This window comes from Pelodiscus sinensis, chromosome 1 (assembly GCF_052426305.1).
Source record: "Pelodiscus sinensis isolate ZL-2025 chromosome 1, ASM5242630v1, whole genome shotgun sequence".
In the NCBI taxonomy this organism is placed as follows: domain Eukaryota; kingdom Metazoa; phylum Chordata; order Testudines; family Trionychidae; genus Pelodiscus; species Pelodiscus sinensis.
The window spans coordinates 122,647,572-122,673,896 of record NC_143052.1 but is presented as its reverse complement, the minus strand read 5'-3'; the positions used below and the strand labels follow the sequence as shown (position 1 = coordinate 122,673,896).

At 43.3% G+C, this 26,325-nt stretch overlaps 1 protein-coding gene across 2 annotated transcripts; it reads left to right on the top strand.

Moving 5' to 3' along the window:
* Positions 1-1,378: 1,378 nt before the first annotated feature.
* Positions 1,379-26,325, top strand: TTLL1 (TTL family tubulin polyglutamylase complex subunit L1). 2 transcript variants are annotated; one of them, XM_075899368.2, is made up of 11 exons: positions 1,379-1,546; positions 4,385-4,501; positions 5,985-6,193; positions 10,649-10,829; positions 13,458-13,592; positions 13,765-13,873; positions 16,109-16,252; positions 17,429-17,542; positions 19,403-19,489; positions 22,248-22,411; positions 24,472-26,325. In XM_075899368.2, the coding sequence occupies exons 2-11, from the start codon at positions 4,389-4,391 to the stop codon at positions 24,599-24,601; spliced, it is 1,386 nt and encodes a 461-aa protein (XP_075755483.1). In that variant the 5' UTR covers positions 1,379-1,546; positions 4,385-4,388; the 3' UTR covers positions 24,602-26,325. The 2 variants fall into 2 exon arrangements, with proteins under 2 accessions (XP_075755483.1, XP_075755492.1); XM_075899377.2 differs by lacking the exon at positions 17,429-17,542 and having other exon boundaries at positions 1,382-1,546.

The following is a 26,325-nucleotide window of genomic DNA, read 5'->3' as shown; positions in this document are numbered from 1 at the left end:
TTCTGTGAATTTTTGTTTATGGCCTGTGACCTGTCCCTTTTACTAAAAATAATCATGCAAAATATTAATCTTAATTATGATATAATCTTTAATTACATTATTACATATTGCTTTTTTTCCATGGAGGTAACGGGAGGGGGGGAGGAAGGGCTGTATGCCTATGTCCAGGGCTTGCCGAACCGCGGCAAGCCCCGCTCGCCAGCTGCGCCGGTGATCTGCGCATGTGCAAATCATTCTGCGCATGCGCAGATCGCCCGAACCCAGCTCTTCCCGTGGCGAGTAGATTGTATTATTTGTCGAGCCCTGCCTATGTCTACACTTGCAGCTTCTTGCACAAGAAATATGCAAATGAGGCTAAGCATGGAAGATTGCTGAGCCTCATTTGCATACCTAATGAGCCACCATTTTTGCAGAAGATTTTGCGCCAGAAGGACCTGTCTACACTGCCCCTTCTTGCGCAAGAAAAACCCTCTTGCGCAATGCCATTATTCCTGAAAATAATCAGTGTAGCAGCATTGCGCAGAGATTGTGGCCTATCATGGTGGCAGATAGACAGCTCTCCCATTTGCCTGGTTGTCTTCTCCTGTTATCTTGACATACACTTTGCAAGCTCTTTAGGGGCAAGGACTGTCTTTTGTTCTGTGTTTTTATGGAGCCTAACACAATGAGGTCCTTGTCTGTGACTGTGGCTTATAAGTGCATACTTTAAAAAAATAGGGTGAGAGAGTGGTTCTGAGGGATGTAGGGATCTGACAGTTCCCCAGTGCAGAGGGTCTCAGCAGGGGGTTGTCAGCAGGGGCAGAAGTGACATATCTATCACTTTGGGGACTGACCACACTGGCCAATTGTGCTAGTCCACGGGGCCCATCAAAGCGTGGGGCCTAGAGTGGTCACCGTGATTCACCATACCCTAGGGATAGCCCTGGAGGTCAAGTGATGCAGTGCTGGAGTGTCAGGTTTCTGTGATTCAGTGGATGGCTGTGGGTTACAGGGGTCTTTGGAGGTTGCTATGGTTCAGGGGGTGGCTGTGCAATGTGAGATCTCAGAGGTTCAGGGGTGGCTCTGTGGATCCAGGAGTCTTGCTGGTCTAAGGATGAATGTGGGAGTGAGTGTGTGAGAGAGAGATCCAGGGGTGGCAGGTCAGGGTGAGGGGTTCAGGGGTAGTAATGGAGGCAGCAGTCTGTGGGGACTCAGCAGTTTGGGGGTGGCTGTGTGGGAGGGGGGTGGCTGCGAGGCAGGGCCCAGGGGGTCTCTGATGTCTCGGTGGTTGGGGGTGGCTGGGTCTGTCTCACTGGGGCTCTAGAAGCCTCCCAGCCCGGAAGTTCACCCCCCCGGCGGGGTGGCCGCGTCTCCCGTTACCAGGGTGCAGGGCCGGAAGCGGTAGGGGCGGCGGCTCCCGCTCTCCCCTCCCCCGCAGCGCGGGATGCTCCCGGCCGGCTGGCGCCTCCCGGCCGCACAGGCTGCAGCGGGGCGCATGGGGCCGGCGGGCGGCGGCGGCGGGCGGGGTGTGAGGAGGAGCCGGGGGCGCAGCCCTTCCCGCGGGCAGGTGAGAGCCGGAGACTCCGCGGGGCCTTCAGGGGAGGGGCCCATCGCGGCGGGCTGGGGGTGGGGCGTGTCTTCCCCTGCACCCCCCCTCACTTCTCGGGGACAGCCACGCCAGCCCGGCCCGCCTGGGGGGGGGGATTAGCCCTCCCCTCCCCTCCCCTCCCCTCCCCTACTGATTCCTCCATCCCTGAGTGGCAGAGGGGAGATTCTGCCCCACCCCACCCACAGTGCTGCAGTCGCGATAACCCCCGTCACGGGGCTGTATAGTGAGGCGTCTACATCCACTCTCTCTGGACTCCTGGTATATCCTAAGTGACCTATTTGATAACAATAGACATCTAAATATATTTTATCTATGTAGATAGACACCGCTGAAGGGCCCGCTCACTTTAATATCTTGGAGCTGATTTTTTTTAATTGCATGTGGGTAATGCTATGCCTTTTAATTAGGGATGTAAAATCCCCTTTCATTAGTTAACCAGTTAATTGTAAATAAGTTTGCCTGTAGTTATTTGTAAATAAATGATAAAAAATACAAAGCTTTAAACAGGGTAATTTCACATCCTTGAGGATAATGAAATCATCCAAATATCCTGAGAGATTAATGTGAATCTCTTGTAATAGTGCTCTCCCATTGCATCTTGAGTCCTTTAAAAATAGGGACATTGTGATCCCATGTTCCTAAATAAGAGGAAGGATGGTGTTGTGGTTGAGATACTGGGGGTTAAATTAAGTGCTTGATTTTCCCACACACTTGCCCTATGACCTTCAAAAAGTTCCCTCATCTCTCTTCTCCTGGTAGGGATGTTTCCCGTCTTCATAATAGTGATGTAAGGATAAATTCACCTACATTTGTGAAGTACTCAGATACTACAGTAAGGAGGATCTCTCAATACAAAGGATGTGAAACAGGTGATGCTTACCAGTTCTGCTTAACTGGTAACCAGTGGGGGTTGAAGCAGTTCCCAGGCTTTCTGTGGGCAGGGGGCTGCTCTAGATGTGCAGGGAGACCACTGCGGATATGGGCTGCTCCCATCCAGAGCAGTCCCAGTCCGCAGCGGGCCCAGGCGCTTCACAGTCAGGTGCTGTTTTGGCAGTGGGCTGGGAGCTGGGAACTGGAGGCAGCCCCAGCACAGTGCCTGGGAACAGGAGGCCGCCCAGCCTGAGGGCTGCTCCAGCTGGGCTGGAGTGGTCCCCGGCCCAGATCCTGCTTTTAGTCAGTTAACCGGTTAAACATTTGCCCCCTGCCCCTCCCAATTCATACACATACTCATTCACTCACTCACTCCCTGGCACCACTACTGGTAGTGAAGTGGGACTAGACTGGCTTCCAGCTGCTAGCTCTGCGCTACTGCCAATATGTCCTTGTGGCCCAGGAGAGGTGTGTGCATAGTCATCCTGTCTAGGATGGCTCAGGTGTAGCCCTCCTGGGCCCCACAGCAGCCGCCCCAACCATCCTATAGACAGGATGGTCCCCTGTACTCAGGTTAGCCCATGAGGCCCTTGGTGGGCTGGGGCCAGCTAAAGGGATTGGGGCCCTCACGCTCAGTGTGGCGGTGGGAGCTGCAGGAAAGCCGAGTTAGGCATCATCCTGCTCTGCTCTGCTGCTATCTCCCAAGCCAGCCTGAACTGGGGTTGGTTGGGGTGCTCAGCTTTCCGCTGCTATGGTGAAGTGGAGCAATGGGACTGGCCTGGGAGATAGCAGTGGAGAAGAGCAGAGACTACGGTGTCACTTGGCTTTCCCACAGCTCTTGCCACTGCATTGAATACGAGGGGCCCGACTCCTGCTGCCATCCTTCAACAGGCCCTGTGGTAATTCCCAAAGTTGTGTCCCTTGAGGCAGGGCTTGAGGGAAGGGGTGAGGTGGGGTGGAAGAGGGAGGGGCAGAGCAGGGGCTAGACTGAGGGGAAAGGAACATACGCTGCCCCCAGAGCCTTAGGGACTTGCATGAGCCACAGATGCTCATGGGCATTGAGTTTGAGACCCCTGCTTTACATAGTTTCTGCGTAAGATGGGGCAGGAAATATCTGCCATTTAAGAGACATATTTTTACTTAAGTATTGTTTATAAGTGATAACATTTAAAGTGCTCTATATTTTATAAACATTACACAAGATAAAGGCAAGGTTGTTGTGTCAGTTCAGTGGACAGATGATCTCTAAGGGTGTGCCTACACAGTAGGGCTTAACTCAAAATAAGCTACACAAATTGAGCTACATCAGTTGTGTAGCTTATTTCAAAATTGGGAGCATCTACACAGCACTCATTTCAAAACAGAGCACTCTTCCTCTTACTTCCCTTACTCCCTTACAATGGTTACAGGAGTCAGAGAAGTCCTCCAGCTTGACAGTATTTCGACATGATTTCGAAATAACTGCCTGCTGTGTAGACGCAGACTAAGTTATTTTGAAATAATGCTAGTTATTTCAAAATAATGTTGCTGAATAGATGTACCCTAACTGGCACAGTGAATGCTAATTATTACTCTTGCTCATAGTCATGGAGAGCCCATAAAGACTTTAATTATTGTCTCATTCCTAAATGTGGTCCCTTAGGTGAGATTTGAGGGACACTGTTAGGGCAGTATGTAAGAAGCTTGCAACTACTGCTGCTAGTGCTATATCCTGGGAATAAATATAGGACTTCAATGTCTGGTGCAAATGAGCCATCTTTCTCAAACACTGAATGAATGTATTCTTCTTTATCTAAAAAAGTTAAAGGCAAATTACCATGTGGATACACTTTCATTTCCCCATTTGGTTTTACCTGATCTGTGTCAAGTACAAAACGAAAGAGGAAATCTTGAAACTATGCAACACTAGAAGTTTTTTTTCTTTAGGATAATGGCAGGAAAAGTGAAATGGGTAACCGACATAGAAAAGTCTGTGCTAATAAATAACTTTGAAAAGAGAGGCTGGATTCAGGTGGCAGAAAATGAAGACTGGAATTTTTACTGGTAAGTACATGTAAGAATTCTCATTTTTCAATTCAGGAATGAAATAATTAGCTATCTGGCTGTCAAAATGGGACCCACACCTTACTGAGATGAAATGTGAAATTCACGCCTCTCAAAGCTATTGTTTTATGTTTTTTGCAGACAAGCAGATATCTCTGAATAATATTAATATTTTTGAAGTTTCCTTCAAACCATAAATTAGATTTCCTTTCCTTTTATAGAAAAAGGCAGTTGAGATTCTGAAGAACATATTAGCTCCAGAGAGGTGCTGCTGTGGCATATGGCAGAGGCAGGCAAGATATGGCTGGTGGGCTGAATGTGGCCCACCAAGCCTTTAGATCCAACCCATGCCCACTCCTGCAGCAGGGAGCAGCCCCAATAAAAGCAGCTAGCTACTCCATGTTTCTCTCTGTGCTGCAGGGAGAGAGAGGCTTCAGCACATTGCTCCTGCCCCACAGCAAATTCTCTCAGTTCCTGTTGGCCGGAAACCAGCCAGTGGGAGCTGAAAGATTTTGCTGAGAGTGGGGGCAGCATGTGAAGCCTCTCCCAACCTCCCCCCTTCCGATAGCTCAAAGAGCCACAGGCATGGCTAGCTAGCAGTCTGGGACTGCTGTGGGGAAGCCTGCCTAAGAGTGCTGCTGGTTGGGAACTGCTTCGGTAAGCACCTCTCAGCCACAGACTGCCTCTGGCACCTCAGTCCCTCCCTCTCCCCAACTCCGTCCCAGACCCTGCACCCCTCGTAAACCCTCCCTCAGGCCAGAATCCTTCTCCTGCATCCATACCCCCCTCCTGGACCCCGAACCCCAACTCCCTGCCTCAGGTCACAGCCCCCTCCCTTCACCCAAACTCTCTGACCCCACACCCTCTCCTGCACCCCAGTTCCCTACCCCAAGCTCCCTTCCACACCCCACCTCTGTCCCAGAACCCACAGCCCCTCCATAGAAAAATGCGTCCCTTGCCCATTTACCAGAATCTTGGCGAGGCACTCCATCCAAAATTTATTGCCCATCCTTTGCATACGACCATATATTGGGTACTTCCAAGCCCTGTTGGGCACTGATTGGCCACGGATAGTGCCAGGATAGGAGGAGTAAAAGTTGACTCCTTCCTGTCCAAGCCCTGGCTTCAGACCTGTTGTGGAAATTAACAGTGCCTATAGGCCTGCAGTCTTGTTTGGTGGACTTTCATCTGGTTTCACTAACTAACATTAGTTCAGGGTCTGTTGAAGTTTCAGTAATAACTAAAGTATCCATTCTATAAAGAGAAATATTAAAGACAGAGCGAGGGCACAGATTGCCTTAACATAATAGTATTCCTTAATATTATGGTATGTTAAGTCCCTTTTTTTTTTTTTTAATTAAATCTTCCAAATTCAGTACATTAACCAAAGTGGAATTAGAAAATAAAGAAGACAACAACTTGATTGTCCTTTTGAATGCTGTTGGTTGGCAGGAAATCATCTGACATTTGTTTCACCTTTCAGGATGAGTGTACAAACTATCCGAAATGTTTTCAGTGTAGAAACTGGCTACCGCCTTTCTGATGACCAAATTGTCAATCATTTCCCGAACCACTATGAGCTGACCAGGAAGGACTTGATGGTGAAAAATATCAAGAGGTATAGGAAGGAATTAGAAAAAGAAGGGAGTCCACTTGCTGAGAGAGATGAGAATGGAAAATATATTTATTTAGGTATGTATTTCTAACTACCAGCATTATTCTTTTTATTAACACACATAGATTATGTATGGGATTATATGTGAGAAAATTGATGTTGTGATAATAGTAGGCTAAAACTTCAGATTAATGCATTTTAAACAAAAGCAGTACTGGATGTTGGAATCAGTCTAGGATTCTTGCCTAAGATAGATAAATTTGTAAGTCACAACTTGAGCATGATGTATTCACAAAATTTATGCTCAAAGGTGTCAGTCGTGGAAACTAAAATTGCATATTTTTTTTATCTGCAGAGTAGGTTTGGCATGGGCAATAAAAATGCAAGCATCACCAAATTATCTGTCAAAGTGCCTCAGTGCTGCTCTTTAAAGACTATTTTAAGGAATCCATAATTCAATATTCATATCTTTGCTAGTATCTTATCAATAGTACATTTATAGTAGTGGTTCAGTGATGTGACAGAGCTGAAATCAATAACTCAGTTCCTCTTTCTTTGTTCTCAAACGGCCATCAGATGGTAACAGATGTAGGATACCGCTTTGGTTGATGGATTTTTTTTGAACCAGTGTCTTGGTTAAAAGGCTTCATCACCTATTCATTTATCCTGTAACTTTCTCCCCCTGCACTGCTTCACTGCTAAGCCTCCATTCCAGTGTCTATGATATTGTATTTGGTTGATGATTAATTATGTCAGAGTTTGGGTTGGATCTGTGGTGCTTTTGTGGCTGTATCTAAAGTTTGATATGTTAAATCATTAGATGGAAGGTAATTCAGTTGGAGCTTTTTTTTTTTTTTTTTTAATTTTTTTTTAAAGGACTGGGATCTGGTTGGTGTTTGGGAATGGTTTACCAGGAGAGCTATAGGGTTCATTTTGTGTGTTTGTGTGTGTGCGTGCGTGCACAAAATTGCAAAATAAAAACAAGAATCCCCCAGATTTTTAAAATAGGTTTTTGATGTTTGCATACCATTAAGTGTACTACATTAATTTAGTTAACCCCTGAAAACATGGCAGCCCAAAAACCTTCCCCGTGTCACTAGAGATTTTAGTTAACATTTAGTTTAGTAATTGTGTAGTTGCAAAAAAAATTACTGGTTACGTGGTTATAGCAAGTGTGCTCCTGGTTCCCATCCCTACTCCTGGGGGAGCCTCCTGGCATCCAGCATGAGGTGGCAAGGGAGCCAGTTTAAAAATCGGCTCCCCATGCAGACCGTCTCCCACCTGTCTCCCTGAGCTGTTGCCTCTGATACAGCTGCTCGGCATCCTGTCTGCTTCCCCCTGCCATGCTGCTGCCTCTGATATAAAGACAGCAGGACAGGGCAGGCAGCTCCACGTGAGCCAACATGTTCAGGGAGCCAGCTTGAAAGCCGGCTTCCCACATGTACCCATTCCCACCTGCCCCCCAGCCCCTGTACTGCTGCCACTTCAGACGACAATACACTAAATTCCCTACGTACCATCGAAGAGAGCAACAATAACAAAAATATTTCTATGGCAGCATGTGATGATTAGGGTTGCAGATGGCTGAAACAAAAATACCGAACACTTCCCCCCCCCCCCCCCAAAAAAAAATAAACCACTGGGAAAAAAATTTGTTGAAGCAAAAAGGGGGGGGAGGAGACCAAAGTTGATGGGGGGGAACCTGGATCACTGCTAGGGGTTACCAGGTAGTCATTTTTTAAAAAAATCAAATACCCGGACACGCTTCATTGAGGGGAGGGGGTACCAGTCAGGAAGGGAGGGGGGGAACGGGGCTGGCCAGGGGAGATGGGGGAACCAGTGGGAAGCAGGGCTGGTCATGGGGGGGGTGGTGTCAGTCGGAACGGGGCTGGCCATGGGATATCGGGGGAAGGGGATTGGATGGGACGGGGCAGGGCTGGCCGGGAGTAAGGGGGGGGCGGGAAGCACAGCTGGGGGGGGATCAGTGGCCGGGAGGAAGGGTGGGCGGGAAGCAGAACTGGCAGGGTTGGGAGGTGCAGTGTCGCTGGCCTGGGGAGATCAGTAAGAGGAACGGGCTGGCAGGAAGCAGAGCTGGGGGAAGGGATGCAGAGGGGCTGGCTGGGGAAAATCAGGAGGGGAAGTGGCGGAGAACCAGCTAGCCAGGGGTGGGGGTGAGCAAATGGGCTGGCAGGGAGCAGGACTGACCTGGGCACTTGCTGCCTGTCCCGCGCAGGCTCCCGGTGATGCACGAGCGAGGAGGAGGCTTCCCCTCCTCCTCACACTCAACCGATGAGGGCTCCCGGTGGCAATCGTGGCCCCGCCTCCTAGCTGGGACTCAAAGCCACTCCCCTCGCCCATGCCAGGCTTCCATCCGGTGCGCAGCCGGAAAAATCAGAAAATACCAGACATTGCACGTGTCTGGTATTTTCTGATTTTTTTAGCAGACAAAGCGCGCAAATACCGGACTGTCCAGTACAATACCGAACACCTGGCTACCCTAGATATAGTTACATTCTTGCATGTAAAATAGGGAGTAAAAATTTTCATGGTTAACTCAACAAGCAAGAACAACACAAATAACTTTTAGTATTTTAAATAGCATATTGAATTTTCAAACCTCTTCTCAAACATTGCCTTGAAAGTTAGTGGATAAATCTTCTACACAGAGAAAGAGGCTGTAATTTGCTCAGTGCTTCAAAGGTAGTTAATAGTTGGGATTAACACTTGCGTGTTTCTGTTCGCTGGTCCTAAAATCAGAGTACTGAACCATATGCCCCTCTTGTATATTAATAGTCACATGTACAGATCAAAACAAATCCAATTTGCAGACACATGTTCTAAGCTTCTAAACTGGTGCTGATAACAAAGCTAACATTATTTTAAATAGAAATACTTTGTGTAGTCTCTTTTTAAATGTTGCTCTGAATCACTGTCAGAGAGCGCCATTATTTCCCTTTTATTGAGATCAAGAATTTTCTCACTTTTTAGTCATAACTAGACCCTTCAGTTCTAGGAGTGTGGTCCTATTGGATTTTGGGAAGTGGGCAGGTGTTAGCTTATCCACATCTAAAGGACCCCCACCCCTCCCAGCTTACAAGGAGGATCTAAAGAGCCCTAGACACCAACTGATTCAAGGGAAAAAGAAAAACAGGGACGGGTGTGAGGGTTAAAGGGCTAAAACAAGAGAACCGGATAGGGACACCTAGCAGAGAACCCTGGACAGCGCCCACTGCTCCTCAAAGGTCTTCCAGGAGTGTGGTTGAAGGCAGATATATCAGTAATAGTATAATTAAAGCCTTTCTCCTGTGAAGTGAAAGTCCTTAGCTCAGGTTAATTATGGGCACCTGAATCTAAGGAAGTATTTACCCCTTCATATACAGGCAGTCCCCGACTTAAGTCGGATCCGCACTTACGAACGGGGCTTTTCTCGCCCCAGAGCTCACGGGCGGCGGGTCGCCACCCGTGTCCTCCGGGGCGAGAAAAGCTTCTCCCTGTCTCCCTGGTCTGCTGGGGGGGGTCCAGCAAAGCCGCTGGACTCCCCCAGCAGACCAGGGACACCCGAGCAAAGCCGCCACCTGGGTGGCTTTGCTCGTTTGCCCGGGAGCAAAGCCGCCCAGGCAGCGGGACCCCCGCCGCCTGGGCGGCTTTGCTCGGGTCTCCCTGGTCTTCTGGGGGGAAGGGGGCGCAGCTAGTGCGCCCCCCCCAGCAGTCCAGGCTTTTGTTGCGGGACGCCTTGGGTAGAGCAGCTGGGGTGCTGCCGGGTTGGTCCTGTGGGAATCTACCCAGCAGCGCCCCAACTGTTCTGTCCCAGGCTCCAGATTCAGCAGCTGTTGAAACTGATCAGGCTGATTCCAGGAAGCTGGGGGCAGAGCAACTCTGCCTCCAGCTTCCTGTAGTCAGCCCCTGGTCAGTTTCAGTGGCAGCAGTTGAATCTGGAGCCAGTTCCGACTTACATACAAATTCAACTTAAGAACAAACCTATAGTCCTTATCTTGTATGTAACCCGGGGACTGCCTGTATCACATAAATGAGGGTAACCCAATTAAATTAATGGGCAGCAGGCATTAAAAAAAAAAAAAAAGGATGTACTTCACACAACACACAGTAAATCTGTGAAACTTGTTGCTAGAGAACATTGTAAAGACCAAAATTATAACTGGGTTAAAATAAAAATTAGATAAGTCCACAGAGGTTAGGTCCATCAATAGCTATTGGCCAATATGTTCAGGAATGCAACCCCATGCTCTTCGTGTCTTTAAATTTTTGACTGCCAGAATCCTGGAATGGATTATACTGGACTGATCATTCATAGTTATTGCTGTTCTGTTCTAGAAAATCAAGATACTGGGCTAGATGGACTTTTGGTCTTCCACAACACGGCCGTTCTTATGTTATGGTCTTATGTTCTCTCATATCGGAAGGGATAAATCTGATAAGGGGGGACAGTAATCAATCTGTGCTGAACAATACAAAGACATTGTATCCTGGCTATATCTAGTGTTCTAAATCTTACTTTTTGTTTACCTATTTAGATTTTGTTCCTGTCACCTTTATGCTTCCTGCCGATTACAACTTATTTGTTGAAGAATTCAGAAAAAATCCATCTAGCACCTGGATTATGAAACCTTGTGGGAAAGCTCAAGGAAAGGGAATATTTCTCATCAATAAACTCTCTCAAATTAAAAAGTGGTCTCGAGACAGTAAAACATCTTCGTAAGTTTAACCTCCTTCTCTCCAGTTTTTCTGTATTTCGTAATTTTATATGTAGGACTGTCAAGTGATTTAAAAAATGATCGTGATTAATCATGTGATTAATAATGCTGTTAAATAATACTATACCATTCATTTAAACATTTTTGGATGTTTCTTACATTTTAAAATATATTGATTTCTATTACAACACAAAATACAAAATGTACATGCTCACTTTATGCTTAGTTTTTATTGCAAATATTTGCACTGTAAAAAACAAAGAAATAGTATTTTTAATTCCCCCATTACAAGTACTGTAGTGCAATCTGAAAGTTGAACTTATAAAGGTGAAGTTAAGTTTAAAAAAAAAAAAAAAAAAAAAGCCCAGCGCTGCATTTGAAAATAAAACCGTATATAACACCTCCTACCCCCGACATTGCATTTGAAAATAAAACAGTGTAAAACTTAAGTTCCTTCATGTCAATAAAGGAACTTCTTAGTCCTACTTCTTGTTCAGCTAGTTGCTCAGATAAACAAGTTTGTTTATGTTTGCAGGAGATAATGCTGCCCACTTCTTGTTTACATGTCACTTGTAAGGGAGAATAGATATTCACATGGCACTGTCCTAGCCAGTGTTGCAAGATATTTATATGCCAGATGCACAAAAGATCCATATGCTCCTTCATGCTTCAACTACCATTCCAGAGGACTTATGTCCATGCTGATGATGGGTTCTGCTCAGTAACTATCCAAACATTGTGGACCAGTAGCAAATACATGTTTATCATTTGAGTCAGATGCCACTAGCAGATGGTTTTATATTTTGGTGGTTTGGGTTCTGTAGTTTCTGCACTGGAGTCTTGCTCTTTTAAGACTTCTGAAAGCATGCTTCACATCATGTGCCTTTTGGATTTTGGAGTGCACTTAAGATTCTTAAACCTGGGGGTCAGTGCTGAATCTATCTTTACAAATCTCACATTGGTACCTTCTTTGCATTTTGTCAGAGCTATAGTGAAAGAATTCTTAAAATGAACAACAAGTACTGATTCATCATGTAAGGCTGCTCTAACAAGAAATATATGGCAGAATGTAGGTAGAAAACAACAGAAGGCGCACAGTTCTACCCCAGATGTTCAGTAACAAATTTAATTAACACATTTTTTTTAATGAGCATCATTATGTCCTGTGGAATGCAGGCCAAAGCATGAAGGGGCATACAAATGTTTAGCATATCCGGCATGTTAATACCTTACAGTGCTGGCTTCAAAAGGTGACATTGTAAATAAGAAGCAGGCAGCATTCTCTCCTATAAATATAAACAAACTTGTTTGTTTTAGTAGGACTGAGTGGACTGGTAGGTTCTACAATTTTAATCTGTTTTGGTTTTGAGTGCAGTTATGTAACCAAAAAACCCCCCCTACATTTGTAAGTTGCGCTTTTAAGATAAAAAGAGTACACTACCATACATGTGAGGCAAATTGAAAAATACTGTTTCCTTTTTTTACAATGTGAACATTTTTTATTAAAAATATCAAGGCATTACTGTACACTTTGTATTCTATGTTGTAATTGAAGTCAATATATTTGAAAATGTAGAAAAATCCAGAAATATTTATTAAATTTTAATTGGGATTCTATTGTTTAATAGTATAATTGTGATTAATTTTTTGGGTGAATGGCAGTTAATCAGCAGCCCTAATTCTTTCATGCTTGCTAAAGGAGCATTCTTTCAACTCGCTAATGAATAATTCTTTCTGTACACCAGATCATTTAGCATTACTTCATTATAGTTGCTATTTCTTATTTAATGTCTTCCTGCTTCAAACAGCGTTTAGTGCCAGTTATTGCATTTGGTGCCATGTGGCACAACCACTAATTCAGTGAGCTACAAATATATAAATACACTTTCTGTGAGGACGATGGGAGGGGGGGGAAGTGTTTGTATACCTAGCTATGTGAAGAATAAATTTGCATGGGCAGACTGGAATAATGTTGAATTATGAGTTAGAGGAAAGCTTTCATTTCTAGTCAGTGACTTCATTTTCAGCCTGAGGAAGGTTGTTTGACAGTGCACAACCCCATCCTCAGCTGAACCCCGAATGCGTGGCCCTCAGCTGCTGGAACTGATGCCAGCTGTTCGCAGCGGCTCTGGGGCGGAAGCTGGCTGCTGTTCAGTGGCTCAGTGGGCTGGGGTGTACTCTAGCTCCATCCCCCTGAGCCACTGCACAGCAGCCAACTTCAGCTCTGGCAGCCACCATGTGGTGGGCAGCTGCCGCAGCTGAAGCCAACTGTTCACAGCAGCCTTGGGGGCCAGGGCTGGAAAAGTCAAATGTGCAAGAAGATGTAGCAGCAGAAATCTCATTAAATAAAGTGTGTGAGTACAATATTTAATTTATGCTATTAATCATTTCAATTATCAATAATATTACATTGTATATTTTCTGTCATGCAAATGGGCATTCTTATAGGGCTCTTTGTTGACCATGTGCTCTGAATTTTGATGTAGTTTGGCTCTTTGGTGTGAAAAGGTGATATAGGATTTTAGTAAAATTAGAACTTCATTACTTTTTGAGAGATTTCTTTTAATGAAGGGAAAACATTAACATTTAATCGGCATATTCTGAAACATAAAATATTTACTTTTTCTAGGTTTGTATCTCAATCTTCTAAAGAAGCATATGTGATTTCTCTCTATATCAACAACCCATTACTGATTGGTGGGAAGAAATTTGACCTGCGTTTGTATGTTTTAGTGTCTACATATCGTCCACTGAGGTGTTACATGTAAGATCATACTGATTTCTAGCTCTTAAAAACAAAAAAAGTGAAGATGTACTCAGCCAAAAGATTCTGTGCTCAGTGTACTGAAAAATTTCTCAAGCATGAAGTATTTTAGGATGCTGTTTTCCCCTATTCTAGTTCTATTTAACAAATTAAATACCTTTTTTTGTTTAAGGTATAAGCTTGGATTTTGCCGGTTTTGCACAGTAAAATATACACCCAGTACAAGTGAATTAGATAATATGTTTGTACATCTTACAAATGTTGCCATTCAGAAACATGGGGTAAGTGAGCTTTAAAAATGATAATTAAGTAGTAAACTGGATTATTTTAAATGGCATATAAATGGAATGTAAGTGTTTGTGCATTTTGTTCTGTTCTTCACCCTCCTCCTCATTAAGTCCCTTGAGCTAAATATTTGTTCTGTATTTTATTTGTAAAACAAAATTGATTTATGTTACTTTAAAAGCACATGAGATAATAGATGGAACATAATGCAGCGATATCGTGGATATTTTCAGTTTAATTCTGGCTTTAGTGGCTATAAGCAGGAGTAAATTTTGAAAGACTCACCAATTAATAATTTTTTCTAGTACTTGAATATTCCTTGTTATCTGAGAACTTAGCTCCCAAAAATATTCCAGCGAGCTAACTAATAAGGTGGAACATAAAGAGAATTAGTCTTGGAAGTAACTGGGTCCAAAGTTATTTAGAACTTTATACATATTGACATCCTGCATTGCATTGATATCTGGCAGCGGAGATGGATGCCTCATGGGCTGGGGTCTGTTCTAGCGGGACTGGAGCGGTCATCCTGCTTTCAATTAGTTAACCATTTATACCATGGGCATTAACCATGATTTTACATCCCTAGTGTCGCTGAGTGAATACGGTTGGGAAAAAGACTAATTACTCACACTAGAAATGACTGGTCATATTTCATGTATTTCATAGATTTTTTTAAACTTCAGTGCTACATTTTTTTAAAGTTTAATTTAACCATGGTTTAGCCATGGTTAAATTAACCACTTTTCTATTTCTCCTCTTCAGTGAAACAACCCCTTATGTAATCCTTTCCTTTTAGTCTTGAATATATGATTGCCCAGTCATTCCAATCCCAAGCTACATTTCCTGTGTCCTCTTTATATTGTTAGCTATCAAAATGCAGCTTCTGTTTGATTGTTGTACTTGTGTAATTGTAGGTACCATAAGACAAGTTTTAACACTTGTTTTTGTGATTTGCTATGTAATTGGATTTAAGTGATTTAAAATGTGTTCTGTGTTACATAATAGACAATGCCAAGTAAAAATTGGGATCTTAGCAGGGGTGTGAAAGTCACTTACATTTCTTACAGGTAGGCTACGTCTACACTGGCATGAATTTCCGGAACTGCTTAAAACGGAATAGTATTCCGTTTTAAGTTTTTCCGGAAAAGGAGCGTCTACATTGGCAGGCTGCTTTTCCGGAAAAGCCCTTTTCCGGAAAAGCGTCCGTGGCCAATGTAGATGCGCTTTTCTGGAAAAGAGCCCCCAAGAGTCATTTTCGCGATCGGGGCTTTTTTCCGGAAAAGACTACTGGGCTGTCTACACTGGCCCTTTTCCGGAACAGTGTTCTGGAATAAGGACTTATGCCCGAGCGGGAGCAGAATAGTTTTTCCGGAATAGTGGCTGATTTTGTACAGTAGAGCATCATTGCTTTTCCGGAAATTCAAGGGCCAGTGTAGACAGCTCGCAGCTTATTCCAGAAAAGCTGCTGATTTTCCGGAATAAGTGGCCCAGTGTAGACACAGCCGTACTGTATTATCACAACCTATCCCTGCTTGAGAGGGTGCCTCAGGGCAGGGGAGATGTTGTGATACCGCTGTACCTTAAGAAATTTAAGAGCGGGATGGAGCATGGGGGGCTCAGAGCAGAGGATTGAGGTATAGGGGGTGCCAGAGTCGGGGATGGGGGCGTGAGAGGTGCAGGAGTCAAGTTTGGCATGTATGAGGGACTCGGGGTAGGAAGTTGGGCTGGGGTGTGTGTGCAGGAGGCAGGACAGAGGGCTTGGGTTAGGGGTGAGAGTGTATGGCAGGGGCCTTGGGGCTTGCCGGATAGGGGCCAAGCCAGTATCGTCATGGCCAATTCCTCTTCCCTTCCTACCCTCATCGTGGCAGGACTAGGCTGCTGCAGCCAGATGGGGGCCACCGCCAGCCCCTCCTGTGGCAAATCGGGGCCAGAGCATGTGGCCTGCCCCAGGATTGGGACCAGGGCTGGGCTGTTGAGGCCAAACAGAGACCAATTTGTCCCTCCCCACTCTGGGTACCGTCTTGCCGGAGCTCAGCTGGTGCTTGCCAAGCAGCGCGCCAGGCACATCCCCTTACTTTGACTTCTGGGCCTTACAGATCCTGCAAAATGTCATACAGCCAAAATAGTTTTAAAAAATTGTGGTTAAAAACAAATGTAAGTTTATATGGACAAGAATGCAAGGGCTGATGAATTGCAAACTCTGAAACTGAATTAACTCCTTAATTCTGTAGGACGACTACAATCATATCCACGGAGGCAAATGGACAGTGAGTAACTTGCGCTTGTATCTAGAGAGTACACGTGGAAAGGAAGTCACCAGCAAACTGTTTGATGAAATTCATTGGATAATTGTGCAGTCGCTGAAGGCCGTTGCAGTGAGTAGTGCTAATAGAATATGGCCAGTGCCATCATCATAATTGCGAGCTTTCAGTAGTCATGAAATTTTACAGTAAAGAAAAAAACCAAAGCAATTTGTTTCCCATCAGGAGATTGTTGCTTTGAATTCTCATGCTATTTTGTTGTTGTTTCGTTGCCTTTAAAAACTCTGTTACTTCTCAGTGTCCCTGTAAAGCCTAGAGCCCTTCGAGAAACCTGACTGGGTGGGCAAACTGTGTGTATATTAAATGAATAAATTAATATATGAGGTGCTGAATTCATCACAAACACTTACTCTCATTTAAAGTCAATTAATATTGCCATTATGTATTGCCCAAACAACTCTCCAGACCTGTGTTGTTTCAGTAGTAATGGAGGAAATAACCTGGGAAGACAATTTGCTAAACAAAATGCAAAGGTGTTAGGATTCTTTCTTCCATTTGTTTAGAGAATTTGTGTAACTTACTTTCAGCTCTCTGATATGTGAGTTATATAGTTATCCCAAATTCATGCCAAAAAACTATGGCACCATCAAGTATCTCCTTTCCTCCTGAATAGCTTGACAGAACTATATAGTATATGGGTAACTGTAGGCATTTACAGATAGTAGTTTCCCAAAGTGCCAAATTAGATGCAAAAAGAAAAGGCAGCTCATCCCAATTGTAAAAGAGAAGAGAAACAATGTGAAAAGCAGAAGGAAAATAAACAATGTACAGAGGAGGAAGTGTTGTGATAGCTTCAGTGCCCCGTTCTGTTTCCTATACGTAATGAGAGACATGCTTTTCCTTCCTTCCTCATGTCCTGCAAGATAGAAAAACTTTCAATATTAATTTTTGGAACCAATCTCCACTAACTTTCCAAAGGGTCCTTTAAATTGGTGGTTCTCAACTTCTCTAGACTATTGTACCCCTTTCAGGTGTCTGGTTTGTCTTGTGTATCCCAAAGTTTCATCTCACTTAAAAAGAACTTGCTTAGAAAATCAGATGCAAAAGTGTCACTGTACACTGTTACTGGAAAATTTCTTACTTGATAATTATATGGTAAAAATGAGAGAGTAAATAAATTGGAATATAACTATTGTATTTCTATTTCAGTGTGTAATACATAGAGCAGTATAAATAAATCATTGTATGAAATTTTAGTTTGTACTGACTTTGCTTGTGCTTTTTATGTAGCCTATTGTAAAACTAGGCAAATATCTAGATGAGTTGATGCACCCCCTGGAAGACCTCTGCATACCCCAGGGGTGTGTGTACTTATTGTTGAGAACCACTGCTTTAAATGATCTGGTAAGTGTTATACAGGAGAGGTGCCCTGATATTCGTTCTGAGCTGATGCTGGACAATGAGGCTACAACTACACTGCAGCACTATTTCGGGATACCAGAGGTAGCCTGAAATAGCTATTCTGCGTCTTTTGAGCACGCCCATTATTTCGAAATATAACGGGCTCACTATTCCGATGTCCCTGTAAACCTCATTCCATGAGGAGTAAGGGACATTTCAAATTTGACTCGAAATATGCTATGCAATTTGTGTAGCTCAAATTGTGTAACTTATTTCGAGCTACGAGTGCAGTGCAGCTGCAGCCTGAGTGATTCTCTTGAGAATTTTCATCCCAGTCCCTTAGTTTTCATGACCCCAGTGGATTTGAGCTAAATATAATGATGTAGTAATAAAGTATTTTAAATACAAGAAGCTAGTCAATAATTGGGATAATAAACAAGTGTCTTCAAATAAGTCACATTTAATTTGACGGTGAAAGGTAAATTTGTACTTTTATATCTAAAAATATGAGTACACTTGAACCTCTTTAATCTGGCAACCTTGGGAAGTAGGCTATGCCAGATTATGAAATTTTCCAGACCATGGATATTCACCAGAATGAAGATTAATCAAAGTCTATTACGAAAGCTTTTGTGTATAGTAGAGTACTGTACAAGTATAACATGTAAGGTAAATCCTTAATGCACTGTATTTCAGTTGTTATTGAGGGGTGAAGCTGTGGGGTCTGGAAGGTAGTTATGGTGTAGGGGTGGGATCTGTGAGGGCTATGCAGGAGGCCCGAACCACAGGTGTTCCTGGATCATGGACACCCAGATTAAGGAGGTTCAAGTGTATTTTTAATTTCACCTATGGCATGAAAGACTTAACATTCCTGTTTTCATACTCTCCACATGCTGTAGGATGCACAGGTGAAATTAAATGGAAACTAAGTAGTCAAATATGTTCTGTTAATACACTGATTAGTATGATAATACTTACACATTTTATATATATATATATATATTGTGACAGACCAAGAGTAGCTGGCTGCCGCACATTGATGGAGGGAAGACATTCTGGGACTTGGGTGAACCACTTTCTTTTCCCTGAGTAAAGGAAAGCCTATAACCTAACTGCAGCATAATCAGGCAGGCACCTGCGGTCAGTTAGAGCTTGCTAGAAGCTACAGATTGATTAGACACTTGCAGACAATTAAGGCCTCTGGTGCTAATTTAAAAGGGCTCCCCCCCCAGACAAGGAAGGGGGGAAAGAAAAGGGTGAAGGACAGGAAGTGCTGTGTGGGTGTGAGCCAAGGACAGTCGAACAGGTACCAAACGAAAGGTACTAGGATGGATTATTTGAGGAACTGGCCCAGGGAAAAACTGTCAGATTGTGAGTGGTAGTATCCCTGCCTGTTGCTGCTGCCTTAGGGTCCCTGGGTCGGAACCTGGAGTAGCAGGTGGGCCTGGGTTTCCCCACAACATCTCAGTCTCTGTCTTGAGAAGGGAGATCTGGACTCCAGAGGGAATTTTATCTCAAACTTATGAACTAGCTTGTGATCAGTGTGGCTCAGTAGGCTGTGGCTCCTCCCTCTAGTAGAGAGAAAGAGGCTGTGTGGAGGGCCATGGCAAGCCTGTGAGGCTAATGTTATCTGCCAGTAGCGTGAGACTCATGGGGAATAGATGGAGCTTTGCCACAGAAAAACGAGAGAGAGAGCGAGAGAGAGAGATTGTATTGAGAGTCAGAGCAGAAAACTTGCACAAACAAAACTGCCATAAACAATTGTTATATTTGTACATGTTACCTAGAGAAATATAATAATTTATAATCTTTCAAGTTACTTAGTCAATTAATATATATACATTTCTTCTCAACTTGTTTCAGCCTGTAATGAACAATGATAAACACTGCTTTGAGTGCTATGGATATGATATTATTATTGATGACAAGCTTAAACCATGGCTTATTGAGGTAAAACATTCATGTTTTTGTAAACAGCTCTCCTCACTGTTTCATTTCACAGTGTATATATTTGCTCTTTGAAGCTTGATTTTGAGTTTTCCCTTTTCTGTATGAAAGTGACTTGGGAAGGGTCTTGGAACAGGCAACAAAATGGGTTGTGGGAGTTGCAGGGTATCAGATTTCAGGTGAAACCTGTGTTTTGGTCTGGTGAGCAAAAATCAAATGCAGGTGCATTTGGACTCAAGGAACAGTCTGAATGCCAGCATCCCTACCTTAGTGCTCCAGTAGCTGGAGGACTGGCACTGACTTAGTGCAGCGTAAATCTAACCTTTGCTTAAGCTCAGGAATTGTGCATAACACAGCTGAAACAGTAAGAAAGCTAGAAAATAAGGGATCAACATCATAGAAGAATAAGCTTGAAGTAGTTCAGGATTGTATACATTTATTGTGTGATTCTACAAACTTCTCTGGTATGTTGACTCCTATCCAAACTCCAAATCTAATGTATCATTTCCTTATTCGTTTCCCTACATCTTATTTTTGTATATATGGGTTCATTATTCTGATGTGAATTTATAGTGGTACAGGCAGTCCCCGGGTTACGTACAAGATAGGGACTGTAGGTTTGTTCTTAAGTTGAATCTGTATGTAAGTCGGAACTGGCGTCCAGATTCAGACACTGCTGAAACTGACCGCCAGTTCTGACTTACATACAGAATCAACTTAAGAACCCCAGGCGTCCCCAAGTCAGCTGCTGCTGAAACTGATCAGCAAATGATTCCAGGAAGCCCGGGGCAGAGCAACTCTGCCTGGGGCTTCCTGTAGTCAGCGCTGGTCAGTTTCAGCAGAAGCTGACTTGGGGACGCCTGGGGCAGAGCAGCTGGGGTGCTGCTGGGTTGCTCCAGTAGCGCCGCTCCTCGGTGCTACTGGACCAACCCAGCAGCACCCCATCTGCTCTGCCCCAGGCGTCCTGATTCAGCCGCTGCTGAAACTGACCAGCAGCGGCTGAATCAGGACCTGGGGCAGAGCAGCTGGGGTGCTGCCGGGTTGGTCCAGGAGTGCCCAGAGCGGGCGCTGCAGGACCAATCGGCAGCGCCCCAGCTGCTCTGCCCCAGAGTCCAAAACAAAAGCCTGGTCTGCTGGGGGGGGGGGGGAGCACACTAGCTGCGCCCCCCCTCCCCCAGCAGACCAGGGACACGGGGAGCAGAGCCGCAGCGGCAGCGGGGCAAAGCCTCAGAGGCGCGGGACCCCCCCGCGGCTGCGGCTTCAGTCCGGGAGCCTGTGATCTGCTGGGGACGGTCCCCAGCAGACCACAGGCACCCAGACTGAAGCGGCAGCAGCGGCGGTTCCCCGCGCCTCTGAGGCTTTGCTCTGGCAAAGCCTCAGAAGCGCGGGAACCCGCCCGGTGCCCCTGGTCTGCTGGAGACGGTCTCCAGCAGACCACAGGCACCCAGACTGAAGCGGCAGCAGCGGCGGTTCCCCGCGCCTCTGAGGCTTTGCTCTGGCAAAGCCTCAGAAGCACGGGAACCCGCCCGGTGCCCTGGTCTGCTGGAGACGGTCTCCAGCAGACCAGGGGCACCGGAGCAGCTTACGAACGGGGCTTTCTCGCCCCGACTTCCGGGGCGAGAAAGCCCCGTTCGTAAGTGCGGATCCGACATAAGTCGGATCCACGTAAGTTGGGGACTGCCTGTAATCATAAAACATGACCAGATTTATGTAAGATGCATGTAAATTTGGATCTGAATGAAGTAGAGGATCCTTAATAATGCAGTACAATTTAGAGGCTTGTGGTGAGACTTCTTACCTATGTTGCCAGCTGAAGACTTGCCGGTCCTTACAGGGTGAGGGGGGCTCCTGAATCTGCGTGGCATACCCATACTTCCTCCCAAAGCTCACAGCCTTTCCTACGCTCCTGCCCCAGTCCAAAGCCAGTATCCAGACACCCTCCCAGCGCCTGAACACCACACGCTCTCCTACACCATAACCTCCTGCCCCAGCCCAGAGCCTGCACCCACATCCCCTTCCATACCCAAACTCCCTCCCAGAGCCCACACCTCCTTTCCAGTCTATCCCCTGCTCCAGCCTGGAAAAGTGAGTGAGGATGGAGGAATGGAGTGAGGGAGGGGCTTCAGAGAAGAAGCAGGAAAGGGGAGTGGCCTAATAAAAGGGACAGGGCAAGTGTCTTTGGGTTTGCATGATTAGACAATTGGCAACCCTACCAGGTGGATAGGTGGAAACCCTGTCTGTGCCAGAAAATCACAGGCTGCAGCATAGCCCGTAGCTCACTGGGCACCAACCACTGCAGGTGCAGTACTGCCTAAATGTTGGGGGGGGGTAGTAACTATGCAGACACAGTTTGTGTCTGCATGGGGGCCATTGACTGTTCTTCCCCAGGGCCCGAAATTACTCTCCGCAGATCTGGCCACACAAGTCCATGTGTAACTACTGTTAGGAAGGAGCAAAGCCTCCTCTTTATTTTGTGTGAACTAAAGGTATGAATCAAGCAGCATCTGGGGATTAGCATAGATGAACCTGCTTCCAACAAAAATAAACTCTTAGACTCCAAAGAGAATTAATGATTCTTAAAAAATAAAATCTGAAGGAAACACACAGATTCCTTGCAATGGTTTTGTTCAAAGAAAAGGCAATGTGTTGAAATATTGATTAGTTTATAGGATAACAGTCATTGTCCTTGTACATTTGTCTGTAGGACCATATCTCTCACACATAGAAGTTGTTTAAAATGAAATGTCTTTGTTTTTAACAGGTCAATGCTTCCCCTTCTCTTACCTCCAGTACAGCCAATGATCGTATCCTTAAATATAATCTTATTAACGACACGCTTAACATTGCTGTCCCTAATGGTGAAATTCCAGACTGTAAATGGAACAAATCTCCACCAAAAGAAGTTCTTGGAAATTATGAAATTTTGTAAGTTTTAGCAGTGTCCTATGTAAATATGAACATTTTTTTCTTTTTGAGAGAAGATTAATTTAGAATCATGTAGATGTGATGAAATTCATCCAACTGGGGAGAAAAAACAAAGTGCTACTTAATCACCATGTTAAGGCTGGAATAGCTGCTTCCAAGGCTGCGTCTAGACTGGCAAGATTTTGTGCAAAAACTTGCTAGTTGTCTACACTGGCTGCTTGAATTTGTGCAAGAGCACTGACTTTGTAATGTACAAAATCAATGCTTCTTGTGCAAATACTTTCACGCTCCCACTTGGGGAAAAAAGCCCTCTTGCGCAAGAATATTTGCGCAAGAGGGCCAGAGTAGACAAGGAAGAACTGTTTTGCGCAAAAAAGCCCCGATGGCTAAAATGGCGATCGGGACTTTCTTGCGCAAAATCGCGTCTAGACTGGCCACGGATGCTTTTGCGCAAAAGCAAATCTTTTACACAAAGGCACTTGCCGATCTAGACGCACATTTGCGGAAATACTTTTAACAGAAAAACTTTTCCGTTAAAAGTATTTCCGCAAAATCATGCCAGTCTAGACGCAGCCCAAGAGTTTGCATTCCTGACTTAGGCCTTAGTTGTGGGTAGTTGTCCCCTTCTGATGAGGTCCTACACTTCACCTGCAAAAAGATTGGTTTATTTAGGGTATATGATTAAATGAATTTCACTCTTAACTATATAGATAATATATATATAGTATTTATTTTAGACTGAGTATAAGGCCTAAGTAACCATTAAATGCATTATATGTCCCAAGAAAATTTTTGAAAACTCTCTTAATTCATCGGAATGATGTTACCCAACTGTTGTGATTTAGTGATGGGATGTTAAAATAGTTAATTGCATGATGTTTTTAACCTGGTATAATGAATGTGTGATGGAGGAAGTTAGAAAAAGAGCTCCCCTGTTTTAATATATGTAATGGGTTAGCATGATACGGGCTTATGCATATAGGGGGATGCTGAACTTGTAATCAAAATTCCCTATTCCATTTGGAATCAGTTTCAAAAGATAAAGGTTTGAGACCCTCATCAGTAATTAATGGTTCTGAAGTAGGGTATGTTAGCTAACCCACTAATCCATGCCATCTGTTTTATATAGGGCCCCAATTCTGCAAACATTTATGTATGTTTGCAAGATTGAAGCATACATTTATAATTATTATTAGCTTTGTGATCACTATGAAGATCTGCATTTAATATTAGTTAAAAAGGACAGAGGGAATCCTGTTTGACTGAAAAATATAGTAGCTGTATCTTTCTATTTTGATTATTGATGTTTATGTATTTAGAGTCAAATTCTGCATTTGGATGCATCCAGAAACTGTTAAATCAATGGATAGTGAGATTATCTCAGGCCATATTAAGTTTGTACATTTAAAGGTGTACTCATGACTGTGGCAAACTTTACAAAATTTGTATCAGCAAGAATACATTAAATTGATGTGCTGTACTTCTGGTGTTGATAGATTTGTATTCAGATTGAATCTTGTATCTTGACTATTTTAATCAGACCACTTTTCTTGTTTATTTCAGTTAACTGGTGCCAGAGTCTAGTTTTTTCTGATGTTACAAATGTTTCTGTGTTTGATATGTTGGATTGTAACATTGCTGAATAATCAGCAAGTTAATATTTCTATTTACACACAAATCTATTAAAATGCTAAGAAAAGCAATGCAGAAATATAAGCCTCAAATAGTTTTGAAAGCTCTACAGTTATTTTTGCCTGCTACAGTAGAAATGTTGCTGATGGTGGTGCCTGTTTTTCATAAATAGCTACTGAAGTATAATAAGGTTAATTTTATTATAGTGTTATAGGGTCCAGTCCTGTGAACACTTAACCAAATGAATAACTTATGTGAGGAATTGCATCTTACAACAACACACTCATGTGGTGAGTGTTTATGGAATAGGATACTTTAAACATGTGAATGCTCAATATTAAACAAAAAAAGTTAGGAAAGGTCATTTTTATCATCTCTGTTATACAGTGATTAGGAGATTGAGACACTGAAAAATTATCTTATTTTAGGTATGATGAAGAGATGGCACAAAGCGATGGAGCTGATCGTGATTTGAGAAGCCGTTCTGGACAATCCATTGGACTAAAAGGGAATAGAGCAAGAGATTCAGTAAAGCATGTGCTCACCACATGGAAGTAGGGACAAAATCAAATGAATATCAAATCAGTAATACTTTACTGAAATTCAGAGCTATGCTCTTGGCTGGAAATTTTGAACTGAACACCGGGTTTTGGACCATTGTTTTTCCTTTGGACAGCTTCCTTCTCTTTACTAACTGCTGTGTAGTGTGTGGGAATTAATAACTCCAGAGAAAATACAGCAAAGAAATATTTGTCCTGATATGAGACATGTCTGTATGACACAGACTTTGTATGAGTGGTGCACCCAATCAGCTGTTCTGATAGTAAATTCACTAGTTTAAGTTTACTTCAAGAGTATTATGGTGCATGTGGCTATAGCAAATCTATTGTAATATAAAGAATTAATATTAATTGCATTAAACTTTTAAAAGCAGAAGTTCTCAGACTTGAGAATAGGATTCTTTTCAACAAATGGCTGGTTTGGCTTATAGGTCTCTTAAATAATCTTCTTAAGAAATCTGGTGTTAACTAAAAGTGTTCTTACTTACATGAGCCACTGGTTTGGTGTTCAAGATTTTGTTTTCCAGACTGTATAATGTAAGTAATCTGTCTCTACACTTATAATTTATTATACACTTTTAACTCCTTTGTAATTAATTAAATGTGTAACTTTTCTTGATCAGAGTGGCTGGGTTCTGTAAAACTTTTTCTTAAAAAAATGCACCTTAGAATGTCACTCCTTTGTGTTCAAGGATTACGTTTGAAAATAGAATCCAGAAAGGTCAGAGGTAATGGGCATTATCATTGTATAGCTTACACTGGCTTGATGACAGTTAAATTCCTTGATACAAGTGCAGTCCCTTCTGGAAACATATACAGTACAAACCTACTTGAGCTGTGATTGTAAACTAATGCATTGTTAATGATTTTTAGTTAGTGTTGAAATAAAAAAATATCAAAATGCTAAGATTGTCAGGTTCATTCAAACTGTAACTCCTCAGAAATTAAAATTACATAGACGGGAAGAACCACATAACCAGTTGCTGTGCTATCACATTTGACATTTATTTTTACATACAAGGTGATTTTGGACATACTTGACTAAATGTCTTCCTGCTTTGCCACTTGAATATAATGTAATAAATGTCAACCCCGCTGCTCAGTAATACCTGTAAATCTTTGCTTGCATCTATACAGCTCTGCATTTGTCTGTATGTTACATATTTTATGTTCTGTAACAAAATTTCATTGCATCTACTAAGCCATTTCTAATCACTGTTGTCAGAAGGTACAATAGCTACAAATATCATAAAGCAAGAGAAATTTAAAAAGGAAATTATTATAGTTTAACTATATAAAATATATATACTATTATAGTAGAACATTATATAAACTAGTCAGTTTAGCTATTGCCTCTGATGTCATAATTCTAGCACTCAGTAAGAAGATACACACAGCTGCTTAATTTTGGGGGAGAAGGAAATCTCCAAAAGTACTTGTATTAACATAATAAATCTCACCTGGATCTCATGGAAGGCATAATACCTACATAAAATGAATGAGGGACAATTTTATATGAAATTCTTATCCATTGTTAATCTTGTATTCTGTTTTATGTATAAAAAGTCAAATGCAGATTTTGGTATGTCTTCCCACCAAATCTCTGATCCTTACAATTTATGATGTAGCACTGTAATAGGTCATCAGAAAGTTGTATCTTGATTTGAGATTAAGCAGTACTTTTTACATGATAAAGAAATTAAATTTGCCTGATTTTCTCCA